At 52.2% G+C, this 12,178-nt stretch overlaps 1 protein-coding gene across 12 annotated transcripts in view; it reads left to right on the forward strand.

The window, feature by feature from the left end:
* The window catches only part of cadps2 (Ca++-dependent secretion activator 2), a 182,570-nt gene that overhangs the window by 132,726 nt on the left and 37,666 nt on the right, over positions 1–12,178 (forward strand). For 7 of the 12 annotated variants that reach the window (XM_030426028.1, XM_030426032.1, XM_030426030.1 and 4 more), the window contains exons 15-19: positions 489–552; positions 916–1,039; positions 1,211–1,311; positions 2,734–2,742; positions 10,681–10,837. In XM_030426028.1, coding sequence (XP_030281888.1) covers positions 489–552; positions 916–1,039; positions 1,211–1,311; positions 2,734–2,742; positions 10,681–10,837 — 455 coding nt within the window. The remainder of the gene's footprint in view (positions 1–488; positions 553–915; positions 1,040–1,210; positions 1,312–2,733; positions 2,743–10,680; positions 10,838–12,178) is intronic. The other 5 variants (XM_030426029.1, XM_030426039.1, XM_030426040.1 and 2 more) reach the window with 1 other exon arrangement.

Below are 12,178 nucleotides of genomic sequence, written 5' to 3' on the forward strand. Positions count from 1 at the left end.
TTTAATGGATTGGAATCTTTCATTTAAATGAACATCATGAACTTGTGACTTTACCTCCAGCGAGAACTGAATCTTCAGTCTGCGTCTGTCCTGATAATGTATTTTAACTTTGTTCTGTATTTTCTCTTTTGTTTTCTGCTCGCTCGTGGAGGAACAGGACATCTGCCTGTAGGTTTTTGTCCAATAAATGGCTGACCTGCGTGACCGCGTGCCTTTTGTTTATTTAGTTCTGTTCACTTGTCAATTAGCAACGTGAAACCTCCTTGAACCGCCTGGGCTGCGCTCAGCCGGAGCTGGAGGTGAGAAAAGCTTCTTCATCAGTGTAATTAGATGAAAGCAGGCAGCCATCTGTTGACGCTGACGGACGTCTTTCTGCCGCTGCTTCCATCTTCCTATTCTTCGTCTTTTTTGTTTTTGTCACGCAGTTGTCCTTGAGATTGTTTCTAAATGTGATGACCGCCCACGTTTTTTTTTTTTTGCATCTGTAGGTACTGCTTTCCCTTCGGACGACCAGATGGGGCCCTGAAGGCGACGCTCTCGCTGCAGGAGCGGGTACGGGAACACGTTTCATCACTTCTGCATGTCGAGCATCGTTACGTTTGTGCAAACTTTGACAGAGTCTCAGTGTCCCGACGATTAAACGTCACCTCGAGTTTCCCTGTGAGGTTGTGAGGATCTCGTAGAGACCAGTTACTGCAGCTCCTAACGGGCTCGGACCCTCCCGGTACTTTTCTAAATATGAGCTGATTTTGTACGAGGACAGTCGATGAAGTGTTTTAACTCTTCGGCCTAAAAGTCAAACGGATCTGCGTGATAACTAACAGCTTGTCAGATAGAGCGTTCTGTGTTTCTGTTCTACCCTGAACAGAACCTCCTGCAGCCTCTCTGAGACGTGGTGGTTTGTGGTTCTTTCAGGTTCTGATGAAGGACATCACCACCCCGGTTCCTCCAGAGGAGATGAAGAAGGTGGTGCAGAAGTGTCTGGAGAAAGCAGCCGGGATCAACTACAGCCAGCTGATCGACTACGCTCAGATCAAAGGTGACGCGATTATTGTTAACAATTCACGTCGGCTCAGTTCTCTGATCTTTCATGAGAATCTGAAGGGTTTATCCTCTCAGGAGCAGGATACGATGTGCTTTAACCATCAGCTGAGGTTTATGGGAAATGTAGTGGTGACTAAATGTTTGGATGTGTGTTTGGGACCTCCAGTGGACCCTCAGGCGCCTCCGGAGAAACGTCTGGAGGACATGATGCGACTGGGAGAGCTCTGCATCGAGGTCCTGCAGCAGAACGACGAACATCACTCGGAGGTATTTTAATCATCTCAGTCTGTAGAGTTTGTTTCTTTTCTAATCGTGTTAATAATCCTCCTCACGCTGCGTTCAAAGACAACGTGCTGATTTCTTAAAGCTGGTGAACGTGAAGACTTCTCGAGAACGATCTTTGGTTTTATTCTACGTACAGAAGTTGTGGGTGATGTAGCACCTGCAAACATTTGAGTGATTACCAACAATAATAATGATAATAATACTACCCACCTCCTCAGCAATGCCGAGGTACATTTTCTTTTATCGGAGTTAAAGAACTCACGTCTTCTCCGTCTTGTTTGTTTGTCAGATTTATTTACGGGAACATTTTAACTCTGCCTCTGTGTGTTTTTGTTTTTTCTCTCTCGTCTGAATGACGGGAGCGACGATGCCACGAGTCGCTTGATCATTTCATTAACATTCTTGATCACTTTTCGCAGCAACTGTCCATTTTCTTCCCTCCGCCTTTGTTGGCAGCGCTCGCGCTGAAGTGGCAGATGACACGGCAAGTGGCGGCGCTGCATTAACATCTGCGGCGGAGGCACGATGAAAACAACGCCCACGGCCCATATGCACGCGACGTTTCATCGCCGCGGTGTAAAACTGATCAATCATAGGTGTTGAGACGTGGCAGTTTGATCGGCCCTAAGTGGCAGCGTGGCGCTCAGGCATCTGTTTCTGAGTTATTAATAACGTGCCGCGCTCTGCCGCTGCCATGGCGACCGCTGAATCTCTGCTCTGATGTTAATTACAAATTAAAGGCTTCTCGTCGGAGCGCCGCCACAAGCTGTCACAGCTTAAATTTAGAGATGATTCATAATTGTTTCTCGGCTACTGTCGGCGTCGACGGCGTTCTTACTCCGTCTCTGAGTTTTGTTGTTGTTTATTTTCTGTCAGTTTTTTCATTACGGCGATGTCAAAGTAACGAGCGGGCGTGTCAGCCGCTTCTTCTTCTGCAAAGATCCCGTCCAGACACGTTCTGCTACCGCGTCTGATACGGATGAACTTCACTCTCGCTCTTCTCTCAACAAACTTCAAATACACAAGTTTAGCTTATTTCAAAGTTTAATTCCTCGTCAGAAAACGTCCGTCGTCAGTTTGTCAGCGTGATCTGGAGGCTTCGAGTTACTCACATCAGTTATAAAGCTGACCACGATCGTCTTCGAACATCAGGAGGAATCTGAAAACAGTCTCATGACGAAGAAGAAGAATCTCATATCGTCCACAACGTATAAAAATCTTGACATCAGAAGGTTTGAAGAGTCGCCCGTATCATGAAAACACTTCCGTCACACGTCTGTTAAAATCATCCGTCCTGTATTTACGCATCACTCGTGTGAATGTTCGGCTGAATCAGTGCAGACGGTTTTTATTATTTCTCTGACTGTCTGTTCTTTGTTTCTCTCTTTATTCCACCGCGGGAAGGGAAGAGAGGTGAGTGTGTCGTCGTCCTCCGCTCGTGTTTGTGTTGTTGTTGATCTCCAGGCGTCATTTTTAAATGTTTGTATGACATTGTGTATGAAGTGATGTGTAACAGAGAGTTTGTCTCGGGGAAATCACGACTTCTTCACATTTTTATTGTGACATGTTTTGAGAAACAGCTTCTCACCTCAAAAATATCCAATCAGTTTTATTTATAAAGCTCAAAATCACAATTTGTACAGCGAACGACATCCACTGACCTCAAACCCTCGATAAGAGTGAGACTACTGTGTTTAATCTGAATCTGATTAAAGGTATCGATTCACTCCGTCCTGATTGATCAGCAACTGCAAAGACAAAGGCTAGTAAACATCCAGCAGGACATCGGGCCGTATTTCAAGATAAAACATATGTAAGGGAAAATGTATAGAACGGCGGTCACTATCGGGAAAATAAGTCCTGACAGGACGAACCGTTCGTCCTGTCAGGACTTATTTTCCCGATAGTGACCGCCGTTCTATACATTTTCCTGCTTATTACCCGGCTACTTGCCAACACGAAAGAAAACTTGACACATTTTTACAATGTTTTTGTTACCGTTCACAGTGTTTTTCATCAGAGAAATATAGTTCGCCAAACTGACGCCGTTTCTCTTCTCCCTCTTCGCTTCTTTCCTGTCATGACTCTGGTTTTATGTCTCTGTATTCATGTTGTTGCGTGTCTTGTGTCTTATGTTTTGATTTTCCATGCCCTCTTGTGTCATGTGTCCTTTAAGTTCTCCTGTGTATTTTCCCAGTTGCAGTCTGTCTCCCTCTGTCTGTCAGTGTTTTGTCCTCCATGCTCCTCCCTCTCGTTACCTCACCTGGGCTCTCTCCTCACCTGTTCCTTGTCTGGTCATTAGTCTGTGTATTTAGTCTGTGAATCCCCTGCACTCCTTGTCCGTTCATTGTCTCTGCCAGTGTCTGTTCATGTCCATGTTCCTGCCTTGCCTCCTCTCGTGTCTCATGGTATGTGTTGGATTTTGAGTTTTGCAATCTGCATTTTTGATTTTGTACTTTGTCCTTTTGTTTGCACTTTGTTTAGCTCTCTTGGTTGCTACTTTGCTTTTGTCTCGTTTTTGGTCTTGCTCCTTTTTGGTTTTTGTACTTCAGCTTTAGTTTTATTAAAGCTCGCCTTTTGTTCCCCTCATTGCTGCCTCTTGTCCTCTGATTATCTGCGTTTGGGTCCAACTCCTATATTTCCATAGTTCTTCCCTTTAACCCCCCGCCCTGACAGAATGAACGGACCACGTAAAATGGACCCAGCAGATTTCAGCAAACAGATCATGGTCATTGAGGAGAAACTATGGGGAAATCTTGACACTAAAACAAATGTAAAAGAAATGCTACAGGTTTTAGCTGAGTTCAACAGGGACATATTTGACAGGCCTTGGTTGTGGGCGGTTCCATACGCTGTGGAGCTAATAACTGAAGTGGCTGACCTCAGAAGAACTCTGGTTGCCCAACTAAACAGCCGCAACTCCCAGTTAGCTCCCAGCTTTCCAGCCCAAACTGGCGCCTCAGTCTCAGCCCCAGCCTATGCCTCAGCTCCATCCCCAGCCCATGCCTTGGCCTCAGCCCATGCCTCAGCCCATGCCTCAACTTCAGTCTCAGCTGAAGTGTCTCCTTTTTGTGGAACCCGGCTGGCCTACAAGGCCCCACCGAGAAAGCGACGAGCCCGTCCACGTCCTGGCTCCCTGAAGTCAGGCTCTGGGGTCCCAGCCCAAACTCCTGCCTCAGCTCCGGCCACGGACCATGCCTCAGCTCCGGCCACGGACCATGCCTCAGCTCCGGCCACGGACCATGCCTCAGCTCCGGCCACGGACCATGCCTCAGCTCCGGCCACGGACCATGCCTCAGCTCCGGCCACAGACCATGCCTCAGCTCGATTCCCAGCTCCTGTGCTGGCTGCCCAGCCGATGCCAGCTGGGTCATCCCCTTTGACGGAATGGCTGACAACGGTTCCAGCTGGCCCTCAGTCGGCGGCCCGGTCGACACCTGCCAGTGGCCTTCAGTCGGCGGCCCGGTCGACACCTGCCAGTGGCCTTCAGTCGGCGGCCCGGTCGACACCTGCCAGTGGCCTTCAGTCGGCGGCCCGGTCGACACCTGCCAGTGGCCTTCAGTCGGCGGCCCGGTCGACACCTGCCAGTGGCCTTCAGTCGGCGGCCCGGTCGACACCTGCCAGTGGCCTTCAGTCGGCGGCCCGGTCGACACATGCCAGTGGCCTCCAGTCGGCGGACCTGATGGCGCCTGTTCCTGCCTGTGGCCTTCAGTCGGCGGACCTGATGGCGCCTGTCCCTGCTCCTCGGTCGGAGGCCCGGCCGAGGCCCGTCCCGGCACCTCGGTCGGAGGACCGGCCGAGGCCCATGCCAAGTCCTGTCCCTGCTCCTCGGTCGGAGGACCGTCCGAGGCCCATGCCAAGTCCTGACCCAGCACCTCGGTCGGAGGACCGGCCGAGGCCCGTCCCTGCTCCTCGGTCGGAGGACCGGCCGAGGCCCATGTCAAGTCCTGTCCCTGCTCCTCGGTCGGAGGACCGGCCGAGGCCCATGTCAAGTCCTGTCCCTGCTCCTCGGTCGGAGGACCGGCCGAGGCCCATGCCAAGCCCTGTCCCTGCTCCTCGGTCGGAGGACCGGCCGAGGCCCATGCCAAGTCCCGTCCCTGCTCCTCGGTCGGAGGACCGGCCGAGGCCCATGCCAAGTCCCGTCCCAGCACCTCGGTCGGAGGACCGGCCGAGGCCCGTCCCAGCACCTCGGTCGGAGGCCCGGCCGAGGCCCGTTCCTGCACCTCGGTCGGAGGTCCGGCCGAGGCCCGTTCCTACACCTCGGTCGGAGGACCGGCCGAGGCCCATGCCAAGTTCAGACCCTGCACCTCGGTCGGAGGCCCGGCCGAGGCCCGTTCCCGCACCTCGGTCGGAGGCCCGGCCGAGGCCCATGCCAAGTTCAGACCCTGCACCTCGGTCGGAGGCCCGGCCGAGGCCCGTTCCTGCACCTCGGTCGGAGGCCCGGCCGAGGCCCGTTCCTGCACCTCGGTCGGAGGACCGGCCGAGGCCCGTTCCTGCACCTCGGTCGGAGGCCCGGCCGAGTCCCACGCCAAGTCCAGCGCCTGCACCTCGGTCGGAGGCCCGGCCGAGTCCCACGCCAAGTCCAGCGCCTGCTCCTCGGTCGGAGGCCCGGCCGAGTCCCACGCCAAGTCCAGCGCCTGCTCCTCGGTCGGAGGCCCGGCCGAGTCCCACGCCAAGTCCAGCGCCTGCTCCTCGGTCGGAGGCCCGGCCGAGTCCCACGCCAAGTCCAGCGCCTGCTCCTCGGTCGGAGGCCCGGCCGAGGCCAGTACCAAGTCCCGTGCCAAGTCCAGTGCCAGCTCCTTGGTCGGAGGCCAGGCCGAGGTCGTCTGCCGCCAGCGACCCTTTATTGGCTCACAGGCCACCAGCTCCCTGCGAACCTCTGTTGGTGGTCCGGCCAAGGCCCAGGAGGGTTTCCCAGTCAGCGATCCGGCCTCAAGAGGGCTTCAGCCTTCGCCTCCGCCGCCGGCCTCCAGTGGGTCCCAGCCCACGTCTTCGCCGCCGGCCTCCAGTGGGTCCCAGCCCACGTCTTCGCCGCCGGCCTCCAGTGGGTCCCAGCCGTCGTCTTCGCCGCCGGCCTCCAGTGGGTCCCAGCCCACGTCTTCGCCGCCGGCCTCCAGTGGGTCCCAGCCCACGTCTTCGCCGCCGACCTCCAGTGGGTCCCAGCCCACGTCTTCGCCGCCGGCCTCCAGTGGGTGCCAGCCCACGCCTTCGCCTTCGCCGCCGGCCTCCAGTGGGTGCCAGCCCACGCCTTCGCCGCCGGCCTCCAGTGGGTGCCAGCCCACGCCTTCGCCTTCGCCGCCGGCCTCCAGTGGGTGCCAGCCCACGCCTTCGCCTTCGCCGCCGGCCTCCAGTGGGTGCCAGCCCACGCCTTCGCCGCCGGCCTCCAGTGGGTGCCAGCCCACGCCTTCGCCTTCGCCGCCGGCCTCCAGTGGGTCCCAGCCCACGCCTTCGCCTTCGCCGCCGGCCTCCAGTGGGTCCCAGCCCACGCCTTCGTCTTCGTCGCCGGCCTCCAGAACGCCTACGTCTTCGTCGCCGGCCTCCAGAACGCCTTCGTCTTCGTCGCCGGCCTCCAGAACGCCTTCGTCTTCGTCGCCGGCCTCCAGAACGCCTTCGTCTTCGCCTTCGCAGCCGGCCTCCAGAACGCCTTCGTCTTCGTCTTCGCAGCCGGCCTCCAGAACGCCTTCGTCTTCGCCTTCGCAGCCGGCCTCCAGAACGCCTTCGTCTTCACCACAGACCTCCAGAGCGCCTTCGCCTTCGCCACAGACCTCCAGAGCGCCTTCGCCTTCGCCACAGACCTCCAGAGCGCCTTCGCCTTCGCCACAGACCTCCAGAGCGCCTTCGCCTTCGCCACAGACCTCCAGACCGCCTTCGCCTTCGCCACAGACCTCCAGACCACCTTCGCCACAGACCTCCAGACCACCTTCGCCTTCGCCACAGACCTCCAGACCACCTTCGTCTTCGCCACAGACCTCCTGAGGATCTCAACCTTCGCCCCCGCCGTCACCCTTCTGTGGGCCTCAACCTTGGCCCTCCTCCTCCTCCCATCATCGTTTGGACTTTGGCACCCCTCCCGAACCCCCTCCACCCTCCCGGCTTCTTTAGGTCTCTGTGTAATGGGTTCCTTTGGGGCATCTGGAAGCTGCCCCTTGAGGGGGGGGTACTGTCATGACTCTGGTTTTATGTCTCTGTATTCATGTTGTTGCGTGTCTTGTGTCTTATGTTTTGATTTTCCATGCCCTCTTGTGTCATGTGTCCTTTAAGTTCTCCTGTGTATTTTCCCAGTTGCAGTCTGTCTCCCTCTGTCTGTCAGTGTTTTGTCCTCCATGCTCCTCCCTCTCGTTACCTCACCTGGGCTCTCTCCTCACCTGTTCCTTGTCTGGTCATTAGTCTGTGTATTTAGTCTGTGAATCCCCTGCACTCCTTGTCCGTTCATTGTCTCTGCCAGTGTCTGTTCATGTCCATGTTCCTGCCTTGCCTCCTCTCGTGTCTCATGGTATGTGTTGGATTTTGAGTTTTGCAATCTGCATTTTTGATTTTGTACTTTGTCCTTTTGTTTGCACTTTGTTTAGCTCTCTTGGTTGCTACTTTGCTTTTGTCTCGTTTTTGGTCTTGCTCCTTTTTGGTTTTTGTACTTCAGCTTTAGTTTTATTAAAGCTCGCCTTTTGTTCCCCTCATTGCTGCCTCTTGTCCTCTGATTATCTGCGTTTGGGTCCAACTCCTATATTTCCATAGTTCTTCCCTTTAACCCCCCGCCCTGACATTTCCTCTCTTTTTCTGTCCTTGACCGGTGACGACAACTCAGCCTTTTGCCAAGACGCAAAATCACCGTAATTTCCAAGAATATTAAACTTAATGTGAAACTCATCCATACTAGTGGCCTAGGAGTAGTTTGTTCTGATATGAAGTAGACTACAGATCAGCTGACGTCGCTTAGCAACCGAAGACGATGGAGTGAAAAGTGACCGGACTACTTGCGGAGCAAAGATTTTAGAGCGCGGAGTGATACGAAATACGTGAATCAGAGGCAAAAAGGCCACTTTCCTTGACGACGGTCAAATATGCTTAGCAACGGTCAATTATACGAAAATAATCGACCGCCGAATGTTGGGAAGGTCCATTCAAGTGAATGTAGTGTTCTACAGCATTAAGAAGAGCCGTGTGATAAATAACGTTAGCATTCAGCTAACCGACAGTGTCGCACCAGATGGTCAGAAAAGCGTAAAATAACCTTGGACTCATTTCTTTAAGCCTGGAAGTGAAATGGATCCATCGAGTGGAAACTAGAAAGTGGCTGAATGCTAACGTTAGCTACCAGGTAATGAAATATGTTGAGCTGCGGCTGCGATGAACACGGATGAACACTCTAGAAGAAAATGGCCGCCTGGTGAACATGGCCTCAGCTCGTGGTCGTTAGCCAACACGGGGAATATTCCGTACGCGTCCTCGGTGTTTCAATACGTACGTCAGCACCGAACGCTCCTCTGCTCCTTAAAATAAAAGCATGTTCACTTCTTCCATCCTCTCTCCCATCTTCTGTCCTTCGTCGTCTCCTCATTCACTCGCTTCCTTCTCTTTGTCGTTCTTCCTCCTGTTGTTCCTTCTTGTTTTTCTCTCCGTCACTTATCCCTCTTTGTTTTCCTCCGTTATCCCTCCTTCTTTAATCTCTGCTCTCGTCTTTATCCCCTCGCTCTGTCTGTTTTTGGGTGTCGTCTTTCTTCCGTCCTTCTAATCTTCATTTCCTTTATCTTCAGTCCGTCTCTGTTCCCTTCAATCTGACCTTCCTCTCTTCTCTTCCTCCTTTCCCCCTTGTTTTCCTCCTCTTTTCCTCCCTCTCTTTATTTTCTTAGTGTCTTCCATCCTGTTTTTCTTCAGTCTTCCTCCTTTTTACCATCTTTCCTTCTTCTCTTTTGTTTCCCCACTTGTTCCTTTTCCCTTTATTTTTCATCCTTTCTCTACTAATCTCCCTCATCCCTTTGTTTTTTTACCCTATTTTTCCTTTCTTCTCTTCTCTCTTTATCCCTCTCTACTTATACCTCCATCCCTAATTATCCCTATTTGTCTGTTTTTCCCTCTTCCTCATTTCTATCCTTATATCTTGACTTCTTTCTATTAATCATCCCCTCTTCTTCTCCACTTGCTTCCTTAATCATCCTTCCTTATTTTCCCTGTTTTTGTTTTTGTCTTTCTCCCTCCTTCCTTCCTTCCTTCCTTCCTTTCTTTCTTTCCCTCGTTTCTTCTGCAGGACTCATTTCTTTTTAGTTTCTACCATTTATGTTTCTTCTGTGGATTATTCCCCCTTTTCTTTTCTTTTTTTGGGTTTCTTGTTATTTGTGTCTTGACATTATTCTCACCTTTATCTGTCCTCACATGTGTTTTTTTCTTTCTTTTATTTCCTTTCCCTTCCTCATGTCTGTCCTTCATCCATCCCTCTTTCCTCCCACCATCACTCCTCTGATCGATTCTTCTAATCACATTTGAATCTGTCCTTTCCGTCCTGTCACGTCCGTCTCTCCTCTCTCTGAATCCTCTGCTTCTCTCCTTCTCCTCTCTCTCTCCGTCTCTCTCTCTCTCTCTCGATGGACCGACGGCAGCATTTATTTTATACTCAGCCCTCATTGAAATTGCTGCCTTGCTGAGGGCAGGTGTTGTAAGTGCCGAAGAATCGGCGGGCTGGTTTAATTCGCTGTCAGTCACGGGGAAACTGAAAAGGCGCGTTTGAAAGGATGAGACGTCCTGCAAGGCCACGAGCGAGAGCCGCTGCCGTGTCACTTCTCTTTCTCTCCGTCTTACATCTCAGCCTCCTCTTCCTCCGTCGTACACAAACGCTGACCTCGGTGCATCAGCGCGCGACTCGGTGCTGGTTGCACTTTTCTCTCAGATGTCCTTCACCTGTCGATAGCAGCGGTCACCTGAGCGGGTCGACCTCGGCCCGGCGTGGAGGCGTGGAGGCGCGCAGCCCGGCGGCAGCAGCACTTCTGGGCTTTTTTTCCTCCTCCTTAAAAGCATCAACAGTCACAGCGGCTCAAGATATCTCACATCTGCCTCCATTTATTTAGATTCCTGCAGCTTTTAACAGGTCGTTTGTATTAGTTAGATCTGATCTGGTCATCTGGACGGTGACAAGACGAACATTACACACAGGAAGTGAGACGGGCTGCGTGTAAACAAGTGTTTACCCTCCGTGGACGTTTTCACTGGTCACTGATTTACATGCAGCTTTCTGGAAATGTTTTAAACGTCGAAGCGAAAAGAAGATCTCTCTGCTGTCTGTGAAAATACAGTTGGTAATAGTAATAGTAACACAACTTCCTGTTAAATTCTTGACTTTTCGTCCGCTCTCGTCCTCCTCAGGCTTTCTCGTGGTGGCCGGAGCTGATGGCCGAACACGCCGAGACGTTTCTGTCGCTGTACAGAGCCGACATGGACGGCGCCCTGCAGGTCCAGCCCGTCGACTCGTGGGACAGCTTCCCGCTGTTCCAGCTCCACAACAACTTCCTGCGGACCGACTGTGAGTCTCCTGATGAAACACATTTTGTGAATTGACAAAATCCAAGACATCAACTGGGAGAAGTTCTTGATTTATCAGTGAGTTTGCATGAAATGACTCACACGGTGAGGGAAATTCAAATATCATGAGTGTTTCCCCAGAAGACGCAGTCGAGCGAGCTCGTTTCTCCTCCATCACGACCGTCAGAACCGGCTCGGATCGGCTCTGACCGTCACGTGATCACCGGGCTGCATTAGAGCTGCATCCGGACCTCAGCTCTGGGAATGTAACGGTGCAAAACGGATTCACGCCGAACGTGAAATGCCAGTTATCAAACTTTCCTCCTCCAAACCTGTTTGCTGAGCGCCACTTCTCAAACTGAGAGCAAGATGGCGTTCTTCAAACTCATCTGCCTCCCGTTCGTCAATCTGTTTTTATCCTGAACATACAACCTGTTTTCTGTTTCCTCTCTCTCTCTCTCTGTTGACGTGTCTTTGCTTCAACACAATCGGTACAATTGTTCCCGTCAGATTGAACTCCTATTGTTTCATTTACTTGGTGGAAATTCAACATGGAAGGTTTTCTGTGATTTGTGCCGCTGACAAACTGAGTGTCAAACACAGTTCAGTGTGTAATTTCCTGCTGTCTGTAATCACAGCTCCACTCTGCCAGTTTCTGTGGGCTCGCAACCAACAAGTGTGTGTGTGTGTGTGTGTGTGTGTGTGTGCAGCAGTCAGATCGTCCTACACACACACACACACACACACACACACACACACACACAGTGGCGCTCTGTGGTGGGAATGGTGGGGATTTAAAGATGCAAACTTAAAAATCCTAAAAGTCTCTTTTTGTGTGTTTCACGCTGCTCTCGTCTTCCCGCACAAAGAAAAGCACATTGTGTTCGTTCACCTGACGCTGTTTCTGCTGTCATGAAGTTTTTTACGTCCTCTAACAGGAAACGTTTTGCGTCTGCAGCGTCAGAACGAGACTTAACTCGACGCACGTGGAGAAATTGGATTGTTGCAGCAACAAATTAGCGTTGAGATTGATCCATACAGGGATAGAAATACACCAGAAACAGGAATTGCCAGCGTTTCATCTCCTTTTTAAAACTCTGCTGTTTACTTCCAGCCTGACCTTCATTTTTTTGTGGGGGGGGGGAGGAAATGCCCCGTACGCCACGTGGTCTCGGCTCTGAGAGCTAATTAACACCGATGATGCTAAAGAAAACAAGGCTTGTTAAGAGACGAGGTTAACGACACCTCGCACGCTCAGGCAGAGAAGTAATTAACACGAGCGGAGGAGAAAACTGTCGCGGCAGGTAGAGGGACACGATCTCTGCCCCGACCCGTCTACCTG

Source organism: Sparus aurata, chromosome 8 (assembly GCF_900880675.1).
Source record: "Sparus aurata chromosome 8, fSpaAur1.1, whole genome shotgun sequence".
NCBI lineage: Eukaryota > Metazoa > Chordata > Actinopteri > Spariformes > Sparidae > Sparus > Sparus aurata.